The 26,877-nt window shown below is 43.0% G+C and overlaps 1 protein-coding gene across 1 annotated transcript; it reads right to left on the bottom strand.

The window, feature by feature from the left end:
- Window positions 1–1,500: 1,500 nt before the first annotated feature.
- Window positions 1,501–26,536, bottom strand: LOC121569828 (enoyl-CoA delta isomerase 2-like). Its single transcript, XM_041881054.2, has 10 exons — window positions 26,377–26,536; window positions 25,133–25,295; window positions 9,485–9,583; window positions 9,180–9,362; window positions 8,783–8,852; window positions 7,161–7,263; window positions 6,936–7,056; window positions 6,374–6,463; window positions 5,993–6,136; window positions 1,501–2,243 (listed from the first exon to the last, which is right to left on the bottom strand). The coding sequence occupies exons 1-10, from the start codon at window positions 26,427–26,429 to the stop codon at window positions 2,088–2,090; spliced, it is 1,182 nt and encodes a 393-aa protein (XP_041736988.1). The 5' UTR covers window positions 26,430–26,536; the 3' UTR covers window positions 1,501–2,087.
- Window positions 26,537–26,877: the final 341 nt, after the last annotated feature.

Raw genomic sequence — 26,877 nt, 5'->3', positions numbered from 1 at the left:
CTATAGCTGCACCATCGAGAGCATCCTGACTGGTTGCATCACCGCCTGGTATGGCAACTGCTTGGCCTCCGACCACAAGGCACTACAGAGGGTAGTGCGTACGGCCCAGTACATCACTGGGGCCAAGCTTCCTGCCATCCAGGACCTCTATACCAGGCGGTGTCAGAGGAAGGCCCTCAAAATTGTCAAAGACTCCAGCCACCCTAGTCATAGACTGTTCTCTCTGCTACCGCACGGCCAGCGGTACCAGAGTGCCAAGTCTAGGTCCAAAAGACTTCTCAACAGCTTCTACCCCCAAGCCATAAGACTCTTGAACAGCTAATCATGGCTACCCGGACTATTTGCACTGCCCCCCCACCCAATCTTTTTACGCTGCTGCTACTCTGTTAATTATTTATGCATAGTCACTTTAACTCTACCCACATGTACATATTACTTCAACTACCTCAACTAGCCAGTGCCCCCGCACATTGACTCTGCACCGGTACCCCCCTGTATATATATAGCCTCCCTACTGTTATTTTATTTTACTTCTGCTCTTTTTTTCTCAACACTTTTTTGTTGTTGTTTTATTTTACTTTTTTATTTAAAATAAATGCGCTGTTGGTTAAGGGCTGTAAGTAAGCATTTCACTGTAATGTCTGCACCGGTTGTATTCGGCGCATGTGGCCAATACAATTTTATTTTATTTGATTTGAAAAGCTGTTGTATTGTTTTTTGGTGCAGTACGCCCTCTACAGGATACTAAGTGAAATGGCAGACCTATCCTACAATCCTTCACCATAATTGTCCCTTCGTCACAAAAATACACATTGGAGAAAAAATAATCCTCGAAAATGTATTTATTACTGCAATCAAATAGATATAGATGTGTGAAACAATGATGCCATCTCCAATAATCATTTTTAGTGCATATAAAATACCTTTGGACACAATCCTCTTTGCTCAGTCCTTTTTGGACTGTAAGGCACTACCCACATTCAATTGACCATATGCACCTCTTGGAAGCTTAGTCCATGAAAGTTACAGGTACAGCCAAAATAATGGAAACACTTGCATAAATGAGGGACACAAAGTATATTGAAAGCAGGTGTTTCCACACAGGTGTGGTTCCTGAGTTAATTAAGCAATTAACGTCCCATAATGCTTAGGGTCATGTATAAAATGCTGGGCAGGCCATAACTTCTGCCATTTTCCTGGCTACAATGGCTATGTCCCCATAGGATGACAATGCCCCCATCCACAGGGCACGAGTGGTTACTGAATGGTTTGATGAGCATGAAAACAATGTAAACCATATGCCATGGTTTACACTGTCACCAGATCTCAACCCAATTGAATACTTCTAGATTCTGGAGCGGTGCCTGAGACGGCGTTTTCCACCACCATCAATAAAACACCAAATGATGGAATTTCTCATAGAATAATTGGTGTTGCATCCCTCCAATACAATTTCAGACACTTGTAGAATCTATGTGAAGGTGCCTTGAAGCTGATCTGGCTCATGGTGGCCCAACGCCCTATTAAGACACTATGTTGGCGTTTCCTTTATTTTGGCAGTTACCAGTACATTCCATTACTGGTGTTTCAAAACATTGAATGCCCAGATATGTTAATTGAAAAACAAGCAAAATCAACAGTTAAACATCTACAGAATGTACAGAACGGGTTTTTGTTTGTTCATACTGTACAATAATACTACTATTATAATTAATTTACAAAACCCATCTGATAAAATTGTACGAGAAAAAAGGCATCTGCTCAAGGCTCAGCGTGGTTACAGGCTTTATCCCATTGACATCTCTTCTTACAGGTTAGTGAATCTAGGCTGGTGCGGCCCACTGGGCACCCTAGAGCTGTACTATGGGAGGAAAAGGGGGGGGGGGGTTCAGGTTGGTGTGATGTGAGTCATGATCATTAGGGCACATAACAAAATACATTTTCAAATGTTTTGCAACGGGAAACGTAAATGAGCGTTTCCAGGTTGTGGTAATGCCTCCGTGTTTCGGTCTGTTTTCTTCCTAATGAGCATGACTCAGGTTAGGTGCTCTTGTCTGTGGGTCTCTGGGGGGAGGGGGTGGATCCCCTCACAGCTTAGCCTTAGCCTGGAAGAAGCTCATGATGGCCTGCATGCACTCGTCTGAGAGCCAGCGCTCCACCAGGCGCTCCACCTCCTGGTCGTTGACAGTGTGGAGACGTTCCTTCTCTGTTCCACGGATCAGTTGCTTGGACAGGGCTAGGGACTGGACAGCCAGGGAACAGCCATGGGAAAAAGGTAGAGGTCAAATAGATAGGATTAGAAAAACGTTACTGTCCATCAAAATAAAAGTGGAAATGTGTCTTTGGTTTCATAATAGGCCGCGGCTGCGGATCCGTAGGTAACCGCCCCGTTCTGCCCTCCCTGGATACCCTAGAAAGAGCTGTATCATGTTCTGCATGCGTTTCTTTACCTCTATTTTATGTACAAAGTGTTGTGGTCACCCTCCATTCACATTTCTCACTTTCAATCGTGAAACGTCCATGCAGCATCATTTAGCAGATGCTCTTATCCAGAGTGTCTTACAGTTAGCGCATTCATCTTAAGATAGCTAGGTGAGACAACCACATATCAGTCATACTAAGTAAAATAAGTTACAGTGTGGGAAAAAAGTATTTGATCCCCTGCTGATTTTGTACGTTTGCCCACTGACAAAGAAATGATCAGTCTAAAATTATAATGGTAGGTTTATTTGAACAGTGAGAGACAGAATAACAACAAAAAAATCCAGAAAAACGCATGTCAAAATGTTATCATTTACATTTTACATTTACGTCATTTAGCAGACGCTCTTATCCAGAGCGACTTACAAATAGATTATAGTTATAAATTGATTTGCATTTTAATGAGGGAAATAAGTATTTGACCCCCTCTCAATCAGAAAGATTTCTGGCTCCCAGGTGTCTTTTATACAGGTAACAAGCTGAGATTAGGAGCACACTCAATTAATCAGATTCCAAACTCTCCACCATGGCCAAGACCAAAGAGCTCTCCAAGGATGTCAGGGAAAAGATTGTAGACCTACACAAGGCTGGAATGGGCTACAAGACCATCGCCAAACAGCTTGGTGAAAAGGTGACAACAGCTGGTGCGATTACTCGCAAATGGAAGAAACAAAAGAACTGTCAGTCTCCCTCGGCCTGGAGCTCCATGCAAGATCACACCTCGTGGAGCTGCAATGATCATGAGAACGGTGAGGAATCAGCCCAGAACTACACGGGAGGATCTTGTCAATGATCTCAAGGCAGCTGGGACCAGTCACCAAGAAAACAATTGGTATCACACTACGCCGTGAAGGACTGAAATCCTGCAGCGCCCGCAAGGTCCCCCTGCTCAAGAAAACACATATACAGGCCCGTCTGAAGTTTGCCAATGAACATTTGAATGATTCAGAGGAGAACTGGGTGAAAGTGTTGTGGTCAGATGAGACCAAAATCGAGCTCTTTGGCATCAACTCAACTCGCCGTGTTTGGAGGAGGAGGAATGCTGCCTATGACCCCAAGAACACCATCCCCACCGTCAAACATGGAGGTGGAAACATTATGCTTTGGGGGTGTTTTTCTGCTAAGGGGACAGGACAACTTTACCGCGTCAAAGGGACGATGGACGGGGCCATGTACCGTCAAATCTTGGGTGAGAACCTCCTTCCCTCAGCCAGGGCATTGAAAATGGGTCGTGGATGGGTATTCCAGCATGACAATGACCCAAAACACACAGCCAAGGCAACAACGGAATGGCTCAAGAAGAAGCACATTAAGTTCCTGGAGTGGCCTAGCCAGTCTCCAGACCTTAATCCCATAGAAAATCTGTGGAGGGAGCTGAAGGTTAGAGTTGCCAAACGTCAGCCTCGAAACCTTAATGACTTGGCGAAGATCTGCAAAGAGGAGTGGGACAAAATCCCTCCTGAGATATGTGCAAACCTGGTGGCCAACTACAAGAAACGTCTGACCTCTGTGATTGCCAACAAGGGTTTCGCCACCAAGTACTAAGTCATGTTTTGCAGAGGGGTCAAATAAGTACAAGCTTTCTATTTTTTTAAAAAATGTATGGGGGGAGGGGGGGGTTATGGAATAAGACTGAGATGTCATATTTAAGAAACTCTTTGAAGAGGTAGGGTTTCATAAATTTTTTGAAGATGGGCAGGGACTCTGCTGCCCTAGCGTCAGGAGAGAGCTCGTTCCACCATTGGGGTGCCAGGAGAGAGAAGAGCTTTGACTGGGCTGAGCTTTGACTGGGATGGCCAAGAGACCAGAGCTGGCAGCACTGAGTGCTCGGGTTGGGGTGTAGGTTTTTGCGCTTAGCCCGAAGGTAGGGAGTGTGTGGAGGAGCGGGGTGACATGGGAGAACTTGGGAAGGTTGAACACCAGGCGGGCTGCGTCGTTCTGGATAAGTTGCAGGGGTTTGATGGCACAAGCGGGGAGCCCAGCCAACAGCGAGTAGTCCAGACAGGACATGACAAGGGATTAGGACCTGCACCACCTCCTGTGTGAAAAAAGGTTGTAGAGCATGAACCTGCAGGAGCGAGTCACTGCTTGATGTTTGCAGAGAACGACAGGGTGTTGTCCAGGGTCACGCCAACGTTCTTTGCACTCTGGGAGGGGGACTCCGTGGAGTTGTCAACCGTGATGGAGAGGCCTTGGAGTGGGCAAGCCTTCCCCGGGAGGAAGAACAGCTCCGTCTTTGAGGTTGAGTTTCATGGGAATATGTTTAGATCTTCTTAGATATGTACAGTGTTGTTTTGAATTATGTAGGCCTACAGTGAGCCAATTTTAGATGGTGGTGTTAACTGTAGCCTACCTGTGTTTTGTTTCAATCAAAGCACATATTTTGCCTAGTGGCGCGTGCTGTAGAGTTGTGGCCGCATGAAAGAAAAATGCGACCATTCGCAAAATCATCCTAAAATCTAATTTTGTCTTACAGTAACGTTATACTATTATATTCGGTTATGTTATGTACAACACTATCATAATGTGGTCTTGCATACACTGATTTATTAAACGAGCACCATTCACCATAGTAGCCTGTTCTCTACGAGTAGAGCAGAGACTGTGCGTAACTAGAGAAGCTTCAGGACCTTTAGACCCCGGGATAAGGGGTCCAGAAAAGTCAGATCCGCAGCCTCCTCATTCATAATAACACGACTGACATAAAAAATACATTTTAAATATATATATTTTTTTTTTCAAGTACAGTGCTCCATATGTATTTAGACAGAGAAGGTTTTTATTTGTTGATTTTTGCATGCAATGAAGGCATCAAACCTGCGACTTTATGAATTCTTTGCATACATTTACATTGTGTATTGGTTATGCCTTGCCCAATAGTAACAATAGTAAGTGAATGATACATCCCAAATGACGGCAAAGTTTGTCACAAAGCAGAATCAAAGGCTGAATGTGAGATGAAATCTATTTTGGCATGCATGACAAACAATTATAGGCTTATCTCTTCTACTGATCTGAAGCAAAACAATCTGCATTTTAACCATTATACAACTACAATTTTGCTTCCCAGTTGTCTGTAACTCCCTGCCAATTGTTGTCTGTAACTCCCTACCAATTGTGCAAATATTGTAGCCTTGCCATCATTGCTATCCAGACGTAATATCCTGTAATATTTTCTCTGCTTGTGTTAGCGATTATGTAATATTGTGGTTTAAATATACTGCCATATCATATATTAGTGACGCTTCACTAACAGTTTTGAATATTCAACTGTGCTGTCCATCAGGGGTGTCTGAACTAAATTCAATTTGCACAATGTGGCGCCCTCCGGTCCACGGAAGCGCAGCTACGGCCAATAACATAATAAATAATGCAGAATTCCTGGAACATTCCAAAGGAAGTTCTGTAAAATACAACCAGCTTTCATCAATATTGATACGTTCCAGGAATATTGATTAATACATTCCACAAAATACACAAACATTCAATATTTGCTGGGGCTTTTACTCACGTTTCTGGGCAGCTTGGCGTAGGCCTTGAGTCTGGTGGCCACCTCGGTCTGGAAGCTGCTGTCAGGGAAGACCTCGGTCACCAGGCCCTGGGCACACGCCTGGGTGGCTGTCAGCTTCTTGTTGAACAGCAGCATCTCACTGGCCTAGTCACAGAGTATGGCAATGTCTATTAGTGGCATTTCATTCAATTCCAATTGCAAATTCAATACATTCAAATAAAATACAGAGGTATAAAAAAAAAAATTGATCCGTGTGTAGGCTTTTTTGCATCAATCATGCATTGATGTTGGAAATAGGGAAACTGAGAAGATAGCTGCCTGAGAATACCCCTCTATGAAGTGCATCAGTTGCAGCAAAGGAACAAGTTTGTGCATCCATACCTTCGCATTGCCCATCATTTTAGGGAAGGTGTAGGAGGAGCAGCCCTCTGGGCTCTGTCCCAGCTGGCTGAAGGGGGTGTGGAATGTAGCCTGTCAGGAGGGGGGAGAAGCACACGTTAGGCAGGAAAAACCCCAACCTCTTACTGCAGAGTATAGTGAAGCATGGCAGTAGAGAATGGCAATGTGGACGTTGTGGTATTATGGGTGGTGCACTAGTGGTCACAACAATCGGGACCATGCTTAGCAGGTATGTTAGTGCTGGTGGGCAGGAACAAAAGCCTGGACACCCAGTATCTCTCCAGGACTGGAGTTGGAGAACCTTAATATAAACCAGGGTTGGGTTCAATTCCAGGCAATTCAGGAAGTACACTGAAATTCCAATTCCTTTGCTTTTCAATGAGGAACATTTGGAATTGGGTTTATTTTCTGAATTGACTGGAATTGACCCCAACCCTGATATAAACCAATGCTAATCTTGTATTATCAACTAACAGACATGTATAGAGATACAATATAAATGTGTTCTTAGCCAACACTGAGTGGACATGACAAAGCACCTTACCCTCTCTGTGGCATAGACAATCTCGAACAGGCCCAGTAGAGTGACAGACACGCCCACAGCCGGACCGTTGATCACTGCAATCAGGGGCTTAGGGAAGTCGATAAACGCTTTGACAAACTCCCTGCACACACACACACACTGATTTGTCAGCAGAGGATATCAACAGTGATGAAAAAGGGTCTCTCAAGGTAAACTCTTGCCTGCTCCTCTTGGGTAAGTCCTTACCTTAGCAACTCGCCTGAATTCTTTGCCATCTGCTCGATTCCGCCCTCAGGGATTTGGGTGAAGTTTGTCAGGTCATTGCCACTGCAGTAGAAGTCTCCACTACCTTGAGGGGGTGAACAAGAACAGCTTTCATCAATTAGGGACAGCCACATAGAGCAATTGAGAAGACTGGAGCAGTGCAAGTTCAAATCAAATCTTATTGGCCACATGTGCCGAATACAACAGGTGCAGACATTACAGTGAAATGCTTACTTACAGCCCTTAACCAACAGTGCATTTATTTTTTATTAAAAAAAGTAAAATAAAACAACAACAAAAAAGTGTTGAGAAAAAAAAAAGAGCAGAAGTAAAATAAAATAACAGTAGGGAGGCTATATATACAGGGGGGTACCGGTGCAGAGTCAATGTGCGGGGGCACCGGCTAGTTGAGGTAATATGTACATGTGGGTAGAGTTAAAGTGACTATGCATAAATAATTAACAGAGTAGTGGCAGCGTAAAAAGATGGGGTGGGGGTGGGGGGCAGTGCAAATAGTCTGGGTAGCCATGATTAGCTGTTCAGGAGTCTTATGGCTTGGGGGTAGAAGCTGTTGAGAAGTCTTTTGGACCTAGACTTGGCACTCCGGTACCGCTTGCCGTGCGGTAGCAGAGAGAACAGTCTATGACTAGGGTGGCTGGAGTCTTTGACAATTTTGAGGGCCTTCCTCAGACACCGCCTGGTATAGAGGTCCTGGATGGCAGGAAGCTTGGCCCCAGTGATGTACTGGGCCGTACGCACTACCCTCTGTAGTGCCTTGCGGTCGGCGGCCAAGCAGTTTACATACCAGGCGGTGATGCAACCAGTCAGGATGCTCTCGATGGTGCAGCTGTATAATTTTTTGAGGATCTGAGGACCTATGCCAAATCTTTTCAGTCTCCTGAGGGGGAATAGGCTTTGTCGTGCCCTCTTCACGACTGTCTTGGTGTGTTTGGACCGTGTTTGGTTGGTGATGTGGACACCAAGGAACTTGAAGCTCTCAACCTGTTCCACTACAGCCCCATCAATGAGAATGGGGGCGTGCTCAGTCCTCTTTTTTTCCCTGTAGTCCACAATCATCTCCTTTGTCTACGTCACGTTGAGGGAGAGGTTGTTATCCTGGCACCACACGGCCAGGTCTCTGACCTCCTCCTCCCTATAGGCTGTCTCATCTCACTGTTGTGTCGTCGGCAAACTTAATGATGGTGTTGGAGTCGTGCCTGGCCATGCAGTCATGGGTGAACAGGGAGTACAGGAGGGGACTGAGCACGCACCCCTGAGGGGCCCCTGTGTTGAGGATCAGTGGCAGATGTGTTGTTACCTACCCTTACCACCTGGGGGCGGCCCGTCAGGTCAAGTTACTGTATCACGGTAAAGCCTTGAAGGTATAAAGAAAGAAAAGCCTGCACACAGTAAATCTTGCTCCCACATGCTTTTTTCCTGCACCGTAATAATATACTGTGTGCTGACTTTTCTTTATTCCTAGTGTTAATTTCTGGTCCAGCAAAATAGTGCATATTCATATCACTGATACTCTCTTCAACTGTATAAGGTCTCCATAATGCATTCATTATTTCCATGGGAGAAATAGGTTGGTTTGGCTCTACCTGTGATTACAGTAATGACAGAGTCATCTTTGCCAGCTTGCTCCAAAGCCTTGATGATCTCGTTGTACATCTGGATATCAAGAGGGAAACAATTGAAATAACAGAATTGAAGAACTGGATGATTACTGGATATTTGGGATGTTAGTAATTGCTATTTTCATAGACAGTAAGTAATCATTCACTATGACAAGGCATTTAATTGAAAAAAACACCAAATCATACTACAACATATGTAACACTTTGCCTTAAGACACTTTACCTATGGTCCCACATTGTTATGTAGTACTTACAACTGTCTATCTACAAAATGTGTCTACTGTTTAGACTGCCACTGATGTTGGGCGGGGGGAGATAGACTATGACACTAATGCTTAATAAATTAATGCTTTTGAAATACCTCCACAGTGATGGCATTCTTCTTCTGTGGCCTATTGAGGCGGATAGTGGTGATGTTGTCTTCCGTGGAGACCAGCAGCGTATTAAAGGTAGCAGCGCTCCCAGTGGGCTGTGTAGCTACCGCAGGCCCCTCAGCAGCCAGCAGAGTGTCAATCAAGTCCACATACTGCTGTCTGGCATCCTCCTGAGAGGAAGGAAAAAGGAGATATACAGTGTATTAATTAATGTCTGTCAATTCCATTGTGTGAAGACAATGGCACATGTTTTGTATCCTCAGTGTATATGCAATGTTGGAATGTAGATTACCTGAGCTACAGAGCCCAGAGACTTCCAGGCATCCCATTTGGCTTTGCCGACAAAGTCAAGCATCCCTGGCTTGGGGGTGTTACAGGGTCCCTGAGTAGCCTAATAAGACACCAAAGAGAGAAGAGGAGATACTGAAATGAAATACAGCCGGTGTCTCCAATACACTTTAAGGGCTCACTTTCCTGGTCCTGTCTCCTTCATGAACTCTAATAGGTTAAAAATATGGGTCATTTTCATTAGATGGAAGAAAACATACTTTTTTTTATGCTACACAGCAAATTCTCCAGTGTTAAAGTGGGGGGGAAAAGTATTTAGTCAGCCACCAATTGTGCAAGTTCTCCCACTTAAAAAGATGAGAGAGGCCTGTAATTTTCATCATAGGTACATGTCAACTATGACAAAGAAATTGAGGAAAAAAAATCCAGAAAATCACATTGTAGGATTTTTAATGAATATATTTGCAAATTATGGTGGAAAATAAGTATTTGGTCACCTACAAACAAGCAAGATTTCTGGCTCTCACAGACCTGTAACTTATTCTTTAAGAGGCACCTCTGTCCTCCACTCGTTACCTGTATTAATGGTACCTGTTTGAACTTGTTATCAGTATAAAAGACACCTGTCCACAACCTCAAACAGTCACACTCAAAACTCCACTATGGCCAAGACCAAAGAGGTGTCAAAGGACACCAGAAACAAAATTGTAGACCTGCATCAGGCTGGGAAGACTGAATCTGCAATAGGTAAGCAGCTTGGTTTGAAGAAATCAACTGTGGGAGCAATTATTAGGAAATGGAAGACATACAAGACCACTGATAATCTCCCTCGATCTGGGGCTCCTCGCAAGATCTCACCCCGTGGGGTCAAAATGATCACAAGAACGGTGAGCAAAAATCCCAGAACCACACGGGGGGACCTCCTGAATGACCTGCAGAGAGCTGGGACCAAAGTAACAAAGCCTACCATCAGTAACACACTACGCCGCCAGGGACTCAAATCCTGCAGTACCAGACGTGTCCCCCTGCTTAAGCCAGTACATGTCCAGGCCCGTCTGAAGTTTGCTAGAGTGCATTTGGATGATCCAGAAGAGGATTGGGAGAATGTCATATGGTCAGATGAAACCAAAATAGAACTTTTTGGTAAAAACTCAACTCGTCGTGTTTGGAGGACAAATAATGCTGAGTTGCATCCAAAGAACACCATACCTACTGTGAAGCATGGGGGTGGAAACATCATGCTTTGGGGCTGTTTTTCTGCAAAGGGACTAGGACGACTGATCCGTGTAAAGGAAAGTATGAATGGGGCCATGTATCGTGAGATTTTGAGTGAAAACTTCCTTCCATCAGCAAGGGCATTGAAGATGAAACGTGGCTGGGTCTTTCAGCATGACAATGATCCCAAACACACTGCCCGGGCAACGAAGGAGTGGCTTCGTAAGAAGCATTTCAAGGTCCTGGAGTGGCCTAGCCAGTGTCCAGATCTCAACCCCATAGAAAATCTTTGGAGGGAGTTGAAAGTCCGTGTTGCCCAGCGACAGCCCCAAAACATCACTGCTCTAGAGGAGATCTGCATGGAGGAATGGGCCAAAATACCAGCAACAGTGTGTGAAAACCTTGTGAAGACTTACAGAAAACGTTTGACCTGTGTCATTGCCAACAAAGGGTATATAACAAAGTATTGAGAAACTTTTGTTATTGACCAAATACTTATTTTCCACCATAATTTGCAAATAAATATATTAAAAATCCTACAATGTGATTTTCTGGAGAATTTTTTTTCTCATTTTGTCTGTCATAGTTGACGTGTACCTATGATGAAAATTACAGGCCTCTCTCATCTTTTTAAGTGGGAGAACTTGCACAATTGGTGGCTGACTAAATACTTTTTTTCCACACTGTAAATCAACACTGAAGAGTGGGACCATATACAGTGGGGAAAAAAAGTATTTAGTCAGCCACCAATTGTGCAAGTTCTCCCACTTAAAAAGATGAGAGAGGCCTGTAATTTTCATCATAGGTACATGTCAACTATGACAAAGAAATTGAGGAAAAAAAATCCAGAAAATCACATTGTAGGATTTTTAATGAATATATTTGCAAATTATGGTGGAAAATAAGTATTTGGTCACCTACAAACAAGCAAGATTTCTGGCTCTCACAGACCTGTAACTTATTCTTTAAGAGGCACCTCTGTCCTCCACTCGTTACCTGTATTAATGGTACCTGTTTGAACTTGTTATCAGTATAAAAGACACCTGTCCACAACCTCAAACAGTCACACTCAAAACTCCACTATGGCCAAGACCAAAGAGGTGTCAAAGGACACCAGAAACAAAATTGTAGACCTGCATCAGGCTGGGAAGACTGAATCTGCAATAGGTAAGCAGCTTGGTTTGAAGAAATCAACTGTGGGAGCAATTATTAGGAAATGGAAGACATACAAGACCACTGATAATCTTCCTCGATCTGGGGCTCCACGCAAGATCTCACCCCGTGGGGTGAAAATGATCACAAGAATGGTGAGCAAAAATCCCAGAACCACACAGGGGGACCTAGTGAATGACCTGCAGAGAGCTGGGACCAAAGTAACAAAGCCTACCATCAGTAACACACTACGCCGCCAGGGACTCAAATCCTGCAGTGCAGACGTGTCCCCCTGCTTAAGCCAGTATATGTCCAGGCCCGTCTGAAGTTTGCTAGAGTGCATTTGGATGATCCAGAAGAGGATTGGGAGAATGTCATATGGTCAGATGAAACCAAAATATTACTTTTTGGTAAAAACTCAACTCGTCGTGTTTGGAGGACAAAGAATGCTGAGTTGCATCCAAAGAACACCATACCTACTGTGAAGCATGGGGGTGGAAACATCATGCTTTGGGGCTGTTTTTCTGCAAAGGGACTAGGACGACTGATCCGTGTAAAGGAAAGTATGAATGGGGCCATGTATCGTGAGATTTTGAGTGAAAACTTCCTTCCATCAGCAAGGGCATTGAAGATGAAACGTGGCTGGGTCTTTCAGCATGACAATGATCCCAAACACACTGCCCGGGCAACGAAGGAGTGGCTTCGTAAGAAGCATTTCAAGGTCCTGGAGTGGCCTAGCCAGTGTCCAGATCTCAACCCCATAGAAAATCTTTGGAGGGAGTTGAAAGTCCGTGTTGCCCAGCGACAGCCCCAAAACATCACTGCTCTAGAGGAGATCTGCATGGAGGAATGGGCCAAAATACCAGCAACAGTGTGTGAAAACCTTGTGAAGACTTACAGAAAACGTTTGACCTGTGTCATTGCCAACAAAGGGTATATAACAAAGTATTGAGAAACTTTTGTTTTTGACCAAATACTTATTTTCCACCATAATTTGCAAATAAATTCATTAAAAATCCTACAATGTGATTTTCTGGATTTTCTTTCCTCATTTTGTCTGTCATAGTTGACGTGTACCTATGATGGAAATTACAGGCCTCTCGCATCTTTTTAAGTGGGAGAACTTGCACAATTGGTGGCTGACTAAATACTTTTTTTCCCCACTGTACACACTGGAACCAGTGTTAAATTAAAACACACTGCTTAGTGTCAAATCTTATTCAATAATTTCCCAGAGTGCCTTGCCTTGAGTGAATTGTAGTTACCACCCATATTTCTATTTGTTAGTGACAGAAGCATGGTTATTGAATTCATACAGTTTCGGTCCTATGGACTTCATAAAGTCAAATCAAATGTTATTTGTCACGTGCCGAATACAGCAGGTGTCGACCTTACTGTGAAATGCTTACTTACAAGCCCTTAACCAACAATGCAGTTAAGAAAATATTTACTAAATCAACTAAAGTAAAACAAATAAAAAAGTAACAATAAAATAACAATAATGAGGGTATATACAGGGGATACCAGGTCAATGTGCGGGGGTACAGGTTAGTTGAGGTAATATTTCCATGTAGGTAGGGGTAAAGTGACTATGCATAGATAATAAACAGAGAGTAGCAGCAGCATAAAAATAAATAAGAATACATTAAACAAAAAAAAATGTTAATAGTCCAGGTAGCCATTTGATTAGCTGTTCAGAAGTCTTATGGCTTGGGGTAGAAGCTGTTAAGAAGACTTGGCACTCCGGTACCGCTTGCCGTGTGGTAGCAGAGAGAGAGAACAGTCTATGACTAGGGTGGCTGGAGTCTTTGAAAAAATGTTGGGCCTTCCTCTGACACCGCCTGGTATAGAGGTCCTGGATGGCAGGAAGCTTGGCCCCAGTGATGTACTGGGCCATACTCAATACCCTCTGTAGCGCCATGCGGTCGGAGGCCGAGCAGTTGCCATACCAGGCAGTGATGCAACCAGTCAGGATGCTCTCGATGGTGCAGCTGTAGAACTTTGAAAAGATTTGGCATGGGTCCTCAGATCCTCAGTCTCCTGAGGGGGAATAGGCGTTGTCGTGCCCTTTTCACAACTGTCTTGGTGTGTTTGGACCATGATAGTTTGTTGGTGATGTTGACACCAAGGAACTTGAAGCTCTCAACCTGCTTCACTACAGCCCCGTCAATGAGAATGGGGGCGTGCTCAGTCCTCCATTTCCTGTAGTCCACGATCATCTCCTTTGTCTTGATCACGTTGAGGGAGAGGTTGTTATCCTGGCACCACACTGCCAGGTCTCTGGGACTATTTTTACCCTACAACGGGGCTGAAACTAATACACATCACTGTGAACCAAAACCACACCCATCATTATCATATTTCCCAGCATGCTCTATTGCAGGTTGACTATTTGAAATGTTTCTTTCAATATCTATGTCTGCGTATTGATTGATTAATTAATCTTATGCTGAAACAAATATAAATGACATTCATTTTCTAAACTAATCTATAATGTAACTTGGACTTAATGCACCCATTAATTAAATGGTTATTCCTGTTTAGATGCTTTAGGTAGCCTCATACAGTGAGGGAAAAAAGTTTGATTTTGTATGTTTGCCCATTGACAAAGAAATGATCAGTCTATAATTTTTAATGGTAGGTTTATTTGAACAGTGAGAGACAGAATAACAACAAAAACATCCAGAAAAACGCATGTCAAAAATGTTATAAATTGATTTGCAATTTAATGAGGGAAATAAGTATTTGACCCCTCTGCAAAACATGACTTAGTACTTGGTGGCAAAAACCTTGTTGGCAATCACAGAGGTCAGACGTTTCTTGTATTTGGCCACCAGGTTTGCACACATCTCAGGAGGGATTTTGTACCACTCCTCTTTGCAGATCTTCTCCAAGTCATTAAGGTTTCGAGGCTGACGTTTGGCAACTCGAACCTTCAGCTCCCTCCACAGATTTTCTATGGGATTAAGGTCTGGAGACTGGCTAGGCCACTCCAGGAACTTAATGTGCTTCTTCTTGAGCCACGCCTTTGTTGCCTTGGCTGTGTGTTTTGGGTCATTGTCATGCTGGAATACCCATCCACGACCCATTTTCAATGCCCTGGCTAAGGGAAGGAGGTTCTCACCCAAGATTTGACGGTACATGGCCCCGTCCGTCGTCCCTTTGATGCAGTGAAGTTGTCCTGTCCCCTTAGCAGAAAAACACCCCCAAAGCATAATGTTTCCACCTCCATGTTTGACGGTGGGGATGGTGTTCTTGGGGTCATAGGCAGCATTCTTCCTCCTCCTCCAAACACAGCGAGTTGAGTTGATGCCAAAGAGCTCCATTTTGGTCTCATCTGACCACAACACTTTCACCCAGTTCTCCTCTGAATCATTCAGATGTTCATTGGCAAACTTCAGACGGGCATATATATGTGCTTTCTTGAGTAGGGGGACCTTGCGGGCGCTGCAGGATTTCAGTCCTTCATGGCGTAGTGTGTTACCAATTGTTTTCTTGGTGACTATGGTCCCAGCTGCCTTGAGATCATTGACAAGATCCTCCCGTGTAGTTCTGGGCTGATTCCTCACCGTTCTCATGATCATTGCAACTCCACGAGGTGAGATCTTGCATGGAGCCCCAGGCCGAGGGAGATTGACAGTTATTTTGTGTTTCTTCCATTTGCGAATAATCACACCAACTGTTGTCACCTTCTTACCAAGCCGCTTGGCGAAGGTCTTGTAGCCCATTCCAGCCTTGTGTAGGTCTACAATCTTGTCCCTGACATCCTTGGAGAGCTCTTTGGTCTTGGCCATGGTGGAGAGTTTGGAATCTGATTGATTGATTGCTTCTGTGGACAGGTTTCTTTTATACAGGTAACAAACTGAGATTAGGAGCACTCCCTTTAAGAGTGTGCTCCTAACCTCAGCTCGTTACCTGTATAAAAGACATATCTTTCTGATTGAGAGGGGGTCAAATACTTATTTCCCTCATTAAAATGCAAATCAATTAATAAAATTTTTGACATGTGTTTTTCTGGATTGTTTTGTTGTTATTCTGTCTCTCACTGTTCAAATAAACCTACCATTAAAATTATAGACTGATCATTTATTTGTCAGTGGGCAAATGTACAAAATCAGCAGGGGATCAAATACTTTTTTCCCCTCACTGTATATCTTTGTCTGCCAGGTAGTCTTCTCAACCCTGGAATTCATTCTGAAAAATACCAAATGTTGGATATCCCCTCTGGCTGGATTCCAATAGGTAGTGATGGGGAAATGAAGCACTGAGGTTTTCCAGTATATTGTGTCAAAAATAGGTTCATTACTTGAGGCTTTGATCAACGCAGTGTACAATAGTTGCACCTGCTGGTCAAAATAATGTATAGCAGCCAAATTATTATAGACCACGTCCCACACTCCATAGCATGTGCGCAGTGTAGCCTTCATGTCTTCTACCAATACCAAACCAATCAGGTGGTTGTTCGACGAAACAAAGCTTCGTACGTCGTTAATCATGTGCTTCTAATAAAGTGATCCAGGCATCGGCACTGTGCTGCCATCCTGTTAGAAGTTAGAGTAGTCATTCTGCACGCAGACAAGCAGCTAGAAACAACACTACTGTACAGTTCTTTCTGTGCAACTATTTCTTGTTACGCTTCAGCCTCGGAAAATATTTGTTTGTAAGTTCAATTCAAGCATATTGCTAGTGATGATAATATTGTTATTGATAGAATTACTTATCAATGTTAGTTGGTTACATTTACTCACGCATATTGCATTGACTTTCATGGATGTCGTCAGCGGTATTAGTTTGCTCGTGCGTCATGTAAAAGAAGGGTAAAACATACTATAGTTGTTACTGTTTCTAGTGTAATATGCTTTGTTATTTTACAGAGGTGTTTGTACATTATTAGAGTAATGAAAGGAGTTGGCTAGTTGTTACTCATACAGTAATTATCTATTTGGTTTGTCGTCATGTCAGATACATGGTAACTTGGCACTTGCTTTGTATTTATGCAACTTCAACTTGAAATGTATAATGTACAGCTACAGTATGTCAATGTGAATTGAATACTAAAGTATATTATTTTCTGTATTTGCAGTTTCACAACATAAACGTTTTCAATACATTCGTTCAAGAAAAGTCACGCCTTGGAAGTTTTATTGAAGTTGTTAGCCATCTGTCTAGTTTTGCATGGGAACGCAATTCCAGGGCAGAATAGGCACACTGCTTTGAAGTACACTGCTTTGCGATTTCGGTGCATTCCTCAGAGCTCCGGCATCAAATGTAACATCACTACCAATAGGAATTACGAATCACTTTGCAAGCCAGCACAATGTGACTTGCAGGCCTGTGTATTACTCATACAATTGTTTTTGTTTGTTTTGTTCTTAAGGGGTTATAAACATTTGCTTTGTACCATTAGTTATAGGTACATACAGTGGGGGAAAAAAGTATTTAGTCAGCCACCAATTGTGCAAGTTCTCCCACTTAAAAAGATGAGAGAGGCCTGTAATTTTCATCATAGGTACACGTCAACTATGACAGGCAAAATGAGAAAAAATAAATCCAGAAAATCACATTGTAGGATTTTTAATGAATTTATTTGCAAATGATGGTGGAAAATAAGTATTTGGTCAATAACAAAAGTTTCTCAATACTTTGTTATATACCCTTTGTTGGCAATGACACAGGTCAAACGTTTTCTGTAAGTCTTCACAAGGTTTTCAGACACTGTTTCTGGTATTTTGGCCCATTCCTCCATGCAGATATCCTCTAGAGCAGTGATGTTTTGAGGCTGTCGCTGGGCAACACAGACTTTCAACTCCCTCCAAAGATTTTCTATGGGGTTGAGATCTGGAGACTGGCTAGGCCACTCCAGGACCTTGAAATGCTTCTTACGAAGTCACTCCTTCGTTGCCCGGCGGTGTGTTTGGGATCATTGTCATGCTGAAAGACTCAGCCACATTTCATCTTCAATGCCCTTGCTGATGGAAGGAGGTTTTCACTCAAAATCTCACGATACATGGCCCCATTCATTCTTTCCTTTACACGGATCAGTCGTCCTGGTCCCTTTGCAGAAAAAACAGCCCCAAAGCATGATGTTTCCACCCCCATGCTTCACAGTAGGTATGGTGTTCTTTGGATGCAACTCAGCATTCTTTGTCCTCCAAACATGACGAGTTGAGTTTTTTACCAAAAAGTTATATTTTGGTTTCATCTGACCATATGACATTCTCCCAATCCTCTTCTGGATCATCCAAATGCACTTCAGACGGGCCTGGACATGTACTGGCTTAAGCAGGGGGACACGTCTTGCACTGCAGGATTTGAGTCCCTGGCGGCGTAGTGTATTACTGATGGTAGGCTTTGTTACTTTGGTCCCAGCTCTCTGCAGGTCATTCACTAGGTCCCCCCGTGTGGTTCTGGGATTTTTGCTCACCGTTCTTGTGATCATTTTGACCCCAAGGGGTGAGATCTTGCGTGGAGCCCCAGATCGAGGGAGATTATCAGTGGTCTTGTATGTCTTCCATTTCCTAATAATTGCTCCCACAGTTGATTTCTTCAAACCAAGCTGCTTACCTATTGCAGATTCAGTCTTCCCAGCCTGGTGTAGGTCTACAATTTTGTTTCTGGTGACCTTTGACAGCTCTTTGGTCTTGGCAATAGTGGAGTTTGGAGTGTGACTGTTTGAGGTTGTGGACAGGTGTCTTTTATACTGATAACAAGTTCAAACAGGTGCCATTAATACAGGTAACGAGTGGAGGACAGAGGAGCCTCTTAAAGAAGAAGTTACAGGTCTGTGAGAGCCAGAAATCTTGCTTGTTTGAAGTTGACCAAATACTTATTTTCCACCATAATTTGCAAATAAATTCATTAAAAATCCTACAATGTGAGTTTCTGGATTTTTTTTTCTCATTTTGTCTGTCATAGTTGACGTGTACATATGATGAAAATTACAGGCATCTCTCATCTTTTTAAGTGGGAGAACTTGCACAATTGGTGGCTGACTAAATACTTTTTTTCCCCACTGTAACACATTAGGTATCACCACACTGACAAAGCCATTTGTTCCTTGTAAGTGGTAATAATGTACCTCTACCATAGACCAAAAACTGATACAACACCTCCACTCAACACTTCCACCCCCACTAAGCCATGCCTCCAATATAATCTCCCTTTGTACCTTGCCTTTGAGTGAATTGTAGATTTACTACCCATGACTGTATTTGTTAGTGACAGAGACATGGTTGTTGAATTCATTCATTTTCAATCTGTGGTCTTCACCAAGTGAGTTCCTAGGTGAATGTTATCATAAAAATTCATGCCAATAAATTACATATTTCACAAGGCCTAATTTTTAGGCCTAGTGTTACCCAAATACAGTGGCCTGACACTCATGGTTTACAAGCCACATCAGGCCTGCAAGTAAAGTTTTCCAGAAATCCTGGTTGAAGGATTCTGGATTTCCTGATAATTCCCTCCAGTTGAGAGGCAGATTCCAAATGATTTCAGGAAAACCTGGGAGATTTGGGAAAGTTACCAGAATTCTGCAACCCTACATGCAAGTCACATTATACTGATGTTTAATGCCTATTGGAATCCACCCAGAGATAGGACATCCAACAGTTGGGATTTGTATTAACCTGCATTCAGAATGACTGCCAGGGTTAGGAACATTGTGAAAAACATTGTGATAAAATATTCACTTAGGATCTCACTTGTTGAAGTCCACAGGACAAAAGATTGATGAATGCAACAACCACGTCTCTGTCACTAACAAATACAGTCATGGGTGGTAACATTATTTAGCAGACACTCTTATCCAGAGCGACTTTCGGAAAATGGACAGGGACTCTGCTGTCCTAGCTTCAGGGGGAAGCTGGTTCCACCATTGGGGTGCAGGACAGAGAAGAGCGTGGACTGGGCTGAACGGGAGCTACCCTCCCATAGGGGTGGAGACCATGAGACCTGAGGTGGCAGAACGGAGTGCTCGTGTTGAGGTGTAGGGTTTGAGCATAGCCTGAAGGTAGGGAGGGGCAGTTCCTCTTGACGTTCCGTAGGTAAGCACCATGGTCTTGCAGTGGATGCAAGCTTTGACTGGAAGCCTGTGGAGTGTGTGGAGGAGCGGGTGACGTGAGAGAATTTGAGAAGGTTGAAAACCAGGTGGGCTGCTGCGTTCTGGACAAGTTGCAGGGGTTTGATGGCACAAGCGGGGAACCCAGCCAACAGCGACTTGCAGTAGTCCAGACGGGAGAGGACAAGTGCCTGGATTAGGACCTTCGCCGCTTCCTGTGTGAGGTAGGGTTGTACTCTACGGATGTTGTAAAGCATGAACCTGCAGGAGCGGGTCACTGCTTTGTTGTTTGCGGAGAACGACAGGGTGTTGTCCATGATCATGCCTAAGGCTGTTGCGGTGACCGTATTACCGCCACACCGGCGGTCACGAGTCAAAAAGGCAGTCAAATTCCACGTGACTGTTTAGTCACGATAATTAGGCTTCTCCAAGCTCTGATGCTGCTGATGGTCATTAGTAGCCTACCAAACTTGCTAACTGCCTGGTACTCAGCACTCTATTGACCCTCTAAATCACTCTGACATCAATGCAAATGTAATCGAAAATCTAATGAAACACTACATGAGAGCCCATGAGTTCATGTTGCGCAACATTTCAATAGGCTATGCAATTCCGCGAGAAAACAGAGTGATGGCCTCTACTAAAAAGGAGGAGGATCCCATCAGCTTTCTATAGGCTAGACCTACTATATTTATTTCTCAACTTTCCTAATATTAAGCACATTGCTTCTCTTTACAAAAGGAGTATAGCCTACCTGGCTGGCGTGAAAATAAACCACGGGGAAAAGCATCCTCCATTTGCTATTTAATTGCATAGATGAGATGTATTTTTTTCCGCTGACCCTGTTTCGATACAGGTGCATGATAACGGTCCATTCTAAAGCAAAACAAATTTCACACATATTATTTAGTATATGTAAAGACAAGATTAAATCAATAATAGTCTGATGGTGACAATATTAGCCTATCACTTGTGAATTCTATATTATCACTTGTGAATGATGCCCAGCATAAGAAACCATGGCTTTTTTTTTTACATTTGTAAATCATAGTCACACACCTCAGGTAGCCTAGCCCATAGGCCTATATGTTTTAATAAGGTTTGTATCACAACTAAAGTGGCCAAATTAAGCACATTCATCCGCTTTACAAGGAGTGTAGAGACTAACTGGCATACATAAGCAGCGCGTGAGTTTCAAGTTTGGGGAAGATAATTTTCACCATAAAAATGCACCTTTATAATAAAAGCATTACATGCATAATTGTATTTACGTCACTTTTGATAATGGTGTTTTCCACTAATGGAACATTCGCGCTTATAGCCTACTACCACGTGCGCATTGCTGCGCTTATAATGTGAAGAAATTGCCTAATATTTTATCATCATTTTAAGCTAAACATTCTGATCTCTTGCGTCAGCCACATTGCGTAAAAAAAGGTTTTTTGATGCTAGTGGTTGTATTAATTTGGGATCTATCGCATCCCACAACACGTTTGGAATATTTATTTCTCGCACAGAATAGGTTGACCTTTGTACTATGGGGGATAGTAGATTGACATAGGCTAGTGCTTTTGCTGTTCGTTAGGCCTACTCATATTGTTGGCTGACGAAAAGTAAATGTGGACAGTTCTTCCAATATCTTCAATATGCATCTCGGAATTGGATAAGGACGAGCGCAATTGCGTCACCGATGTGTCCGTCTTCACTTGTAGCTTGTGAGGAAGACCCGAACACGTGATGGAGAGCCGTGTGAGATGAGAGGTGCTTCGGAGCGGGCAGCATTTAGGGAGAAGGGCTGGAAAAGGCGCAAAAAACTAAGCAGAGCTCATGCCTTTCAAGTGACTTTTTTCAAATCATCATTAGAGTTGCATCATGCAGCCATACAATGTATTAAAAATCAAAACATATAGCCCAACATTTGTAGAACAACTAAAGTTACATTAATAACTCTAAATTAAGCACATACAGTTGAAGTCGGAAGTTTACATACACCTTAGCCAAATACATTTAAACTCCGTTTTTCACAATTCCTGAAATTTAATCCTAGTAAAAATGCCCTGTCTTAGGTCAGTTAGGATCACCGCTTGATTTTAAGAATGTGAAATGTCAGAATAATAGTAGAGAGAATGATTTATTTCAGCTTTTATTTCTTTCATCACATTCCCAGTGGGTCAGAAGTTTACATACACTCAATTAGTATTTGGTAGCATTGCCTTTAAATTGTTTAACTTGGGTCAAATGTTTCAGGTAGCCTTCCACAAGCTTCCCACAATAAATTGGGTGGATTTTGGCCAATTCCTCCAGACAGAGCTGGTGTAACTGAGTCAGGTTTGTAGGCCTCCTTGCTCGCACACGCTTTTTCAGTTCTGCCCACAAATGTTCTATAGGATTGAGGTCAGGGCTTTGTGATGGCCACTCCAATGCAAGCTGCCCCCTTTTTCCTCCAAACATAACGATGGTCATTATGGCCAAACAGTTCTACTTTTGTTTCATCAGACCAGAGGACATTTCTCCAAAAAGCACGATCTTTGTCCCCATGTGCAGTTGCAAACCGTAGTCTGGCTTTTTTTATGGCGGTTTTGGAGTAGTGGCTTCTTCCTTGCTGAGCGGCCTTTCAGGTTACAGTGGGGGAAAAAAGTATTTAGTCAGCCACCAATTATGCAAGTTCTCCCACTTAAAAAGATGAGAGGCCTGTATTTTTCATCATAGGTACACGTCAACTATGACAGACAAAATGAGAAAAAAAATCCAGAAAATCACATTGTAGGATTTTTTATGAATTTATTTGCAAATTATGGTGGAAAATAAGTATTTGGTCAATAACAAAAGTTTCTCAATACTTTGTTATATACCCTTTGTTGGCAATGACACAGGTCAAACGTTTTCTGTAAGTCTTCACAAGGTTTTCACACACTGTTGCTGGTATTTTGGCCCATTCCTCCATGCAGATCTCCTCTAGAGCAGTGATGTTTTGGGGCTGTCGCTGGGCAACACGGACTTTCAACTCCCTCCAAAGATTTTCTATGGGGTTGAATCTGGAGACTAGCTAGGCCACTCCAGGACCTTGAAATGCTTCTTACGAAGCTACTCCTTCGTTGCCCGGGCGGTGTGTTTGGGATCATTGTCATGCTGAAAGACCCAGCCACGTTTCATCTTCAATGCCCTTGCTGATGGAAGGAGGTTTTCACTCAAAATCTCACGATACATGGCCCCATTCATTCTTTCCTTTACACGGATCAGTCGTCCCTGGTCCCTTTGCAGAAAAAACAGCCCCAAAGCATGATGTTTCCACCCCCATGCTTCACAGTAGGTATGGTGTTCTTTGAATGCAACTCAGCATTCTTTGTCCTCCAAACACGACGAGTTGAGTTTTTACCAAAAAAGTTATATTTTGGTTTCATCTGACATTCTCCCCAATCCTCTTCTGGATCATCCAAATGCACTCTAGCAAACTTCAGACAGGCCTGGACATGTACTGGCTTAAGCAGGGGGACACGTCTGGCACTGCAGGATTTGAGTCCCTGGCGGCGTAGTGTGTTACTGATGGTAGGCTTTGTTACTTTGGTCCCAGCTCTCTGCAGGTCATTCAGTAGGTCCCCCCGTGTGGTTCTGGGATTTTTGCTCACCGTTCTTGTGATCATTTTGACCCCACGGGGTGAGATCTTGCGTGGGGCCCCAGATCGAGGGAGATTATCAGTGGTCTTGTATGTCTTCCATTTCCTAATAATTGCTCCCACAGTTGATTTCTTCAAACCAAGCTGCTTACCTATTGCAGATTCAGTCTTCCCAGCCTGGTGCAGGTCTACAATTTTGTTTCTGGTGTCCTTTGACAGCTCTTTGGTCTTGGCCATAGTGGAGTTTGGAGTGTGACTGTTTGAGGTTGTGGACAGGTGTCTTTTATACTGATAACAAGTTCAAACAGGTGCCATTAATACAGGTAACGAGTGGAGGACAGAGGAGCCTCTTAAAGAAGAAGTTACAGGTCTGTGAGAGCCAGAAATCTTGCTTGTTTGTAGGTGACCAAATACTTATTTTCCACCATAATTTGCAAATAAATTCATAAAAAATCCTACAATGTGATTTTCTGGAATTTTTTTTCTCAATTTGTCTGTCATAGTTGACGTGTACCTATGATGAAAATTACAGGCCTCTCTCATCTTTTTAAGTGGGAGAACTTGCACAATTGGTGGTTGACTAAATACTTTTTTTTTTTTTCCCCCACTGTATGTCGATATAGGACTCGTTTTACTGTGGATATAGATATTTTTGTACCTGCTTCCTCCAGCATCTTCACAAGGTCCTTTGCTATTGTTCTGGGATTGATTTGCACTTTTCGCACCAAAGTACATTCATCTCTAGGAGACAGAACACGTCTCCTTCCTGAGCGGTATGACGGCTGCGTGGTCCCATGGTGTTTATACCTGCGTACTATTGTTTGTACAGATGAAAGTGGTACCTTCAGGCGTTTGGAAATTGCTCCCAAGGATGAACCAGACTTGTGGAGGTCTACATATTTTTTTTTCTGAGGTCTTGGCTGATTTCTTTTGATTTTCCCATGATGTCAAGCAAAGACGCTCTGAGTTTGAAGGAAGGTCTTGAAATACATCCACAGGTACACCTCCAATTGACTCAAATTATGTCAATTAGCCTATCAGAAGCTTCTAAAGCCATGACATCATTTTCTGGAATTTTCCAAGCTGTTTAAAGGCACAGTCAACTTAGTGTATGTAAACTTCTGACCCACTGGAATTGTGATACAGTGAATTATAAGTGAAATAATCTGTCTGTAAACAATTGTTGGAAAAATTACTTGCGTCATGCACAAAGTAGATGTCCTAACCGACTTGCCAAAACTATAGTTTGTTAACAAGAAATGTATGGAGTGGTTGAAAAACAAGTTAATGACTCCAACCTAAGTGTATGTAAACATTTTCATGTTAAAATATTATGGGATGCATTTTTCTCCACCGTTTTTGATGGTTGGCCACTCTGGTAGGCCTACATGATCAAATAGCCACAGTAGCCTTATTGGCCACTTAAAACTGCAACCTAAAGCGGGTACAGCCTCAGTGTTCACAGTAAATGCCCTGGAGGTTGCACAGAATTTTCACAATATTTAAGACCTGAAATTTGCTCATTGACGAAAAAGATTAGAGGGAACATTGCTCTTGATGTTCAGAGACATAACAGCCAAGTAGTTAAGACTAAAGCACAATGACCTCTAACCTGTTTGAAGAGAGCATAGATTTTCAGCTTGGCCTCATTGCCAGGGTCTTCCTTCAGCGTGCCCATCTGACTCTTGGCATGATTGAATTGCTCCACCGTCGCCCCCATCATAGAACCAGTCGTGTGCAGCTTCAGATTGGGAATGTGTGCGACTTGGACTGCCCTGAAGAGATGATTTCAGGACAAATTAGTGACATAACTGGTACAGTTTCAAAAACAATTACTGACTGCCACAAAGGCTAAATTATTTTATAAGCCTAATTTTTCCAATAAAATGGTGAAGCACAAATTAACTGAACTTGGCTGAGGACATTAAATTAGATCCAAACACCTACAGTGGCCTTTCTAAATAATTAATTGTAATATATATGAGGAGGATCAGAACAAGACGAACCTTAACAATGTACTGAGAGTTACAGTACAGTTTCTGATACAATGTAGTGACAGCATTGGATGGGCCATCAAGAATGAGTTATGCGACCTTTCCTCTGGTTTTCATTCATTGGTAGCTAGTTAGACCAAAGAGGGTGTCTTTGGATAGACAGGGCTCCAACCTACGCCTGGATGTGGGGCCAAGGGCATGGCTAGCTGTTGAAAGGCTAACTAAAGTAACTAGCCTTCTAACAGCTAGCTATGCCCTTTGCCCCACGTCCTAGCAACAGGTCATTGTGCAGGTGTTTGTCGTGGTAGCTGATACATTGGAATGTTAGGTCATTTATGTGCTGTTTTTATATTGTCCCTTACAAAAAAAGATGGCAGTTTGGAAACTGCAGTAAAAGTGCTGTAAATTCAGTCGACTGTGGTATTTTGGACGCAGAAATTGCAGAATAACTGCAGTGTACTGTACGGTTGCACCCCAGAACAGCTTAGAGATAGCTAACGTTAGCTAAACTAGCAAGCTAAACTTCATTCCAAGCAAGACAGACAGCCCTAGCTCGTGCAGAACATTACATCTTTGAGACAACTTCTTTAAATACAGGCACCGAGTTTTAACAGGCTCTCGTGGCAACCAGCCAAAACTGCATGGTGAAAATAAAATAATAACTATTCGCAATGACGATTGGGCTATAATGGTAGCTAACGTAGCTCCCGGCATACACAACAACTAAAGGTAAAAAATGACATTTTCCAGGCAACTCAGTTTATGGTCTATGGTTTGACCTCAAATTCGTGCACCACAGGCTATATTAAATTAGCTGTAAATCCACTTTGCAAGTGAGTGTATTCTTTATAGCTAATCTTACCTGGCAAATCTGACAAATCGCCACGGTGAAATGTTGCGTAAAACCACAGCCATGACAGTGAGGTACTTTCAATCCAAAATACAGTACTTCGTTGTTCAAGACAATCCAGTGAAATTCATTAGCTGTTTACAATTCTGAACCCGCCCCTTGACCTTCGTCGTTTTTCACCATTGGCTAAGGCATTTGGATTGCGCCACCCTTTCCTTCAAGGGTGCGTTCCAGACTGTTGTCGTGTTGCTCAGGTAATGACAGTGGGGACTGGGGAGCTCTGCGCAAATTATTTCCCACAGAGTTAGATAGGTCATTACTCACTGGGAAAGTAAAGTACCTTAGTTTCTGCAATGTTAAACACTACTGTGAGCGAGCCCATGTTGCCTTTTTATACATCTACTTGTTTATAGGTATTTGTAGCGACCTTGTTTTAATTGTAGCGACCTTACTTCAACACCTATACTATAGCAACCACTTCAAGAGGCAACCTCTTGGCAACAGTTAGTGACA

The sequence above is a fragment of the Coregonus clupeaformis genome, chromosome 7 (assembly GCF_020615455.1).
Source record: "Coregonus clupeaformis isolate EN_2021a chromosome 7, ASM2061545v1, whole genome shotgun sequence".
Lineage (NCBI taxonomy): Eukaryota > Metazoa > Chordata > Actinopteri > Salmoniformes > Salmonidae > Coregonus > Coregonus clupeaformis.
The sequence above is the reverse complement of the archived record's forward strand: the minus strand, read 5'-3'. Positions and strand labels throughout refer to the sequence as shown.

Coding starts and splice junctions, on each gene's coding strand:
- LOC121569828 (XM_041881054.2), bottom strand. CDS start 26,429: ATGGCTGTGGTTTTACGCAACATTTCACCGTGGCGATTTGTCAGATTT. Junction 9,584..25,132: donor TCTATGCTCTCTTCAAACAG/GTTAGAGGTCAT, acceptor GTGTCTTATTAG/GCTACTCAGGGACCCTGTAA. Junction 2,244..5,992: donor ACGCCAAGCTGCCCAGAAAC/GTGAGTAAAAGC, acceptor CTGGCTGTCCAG/TCCCTAGCCCTGTCCAAGCA.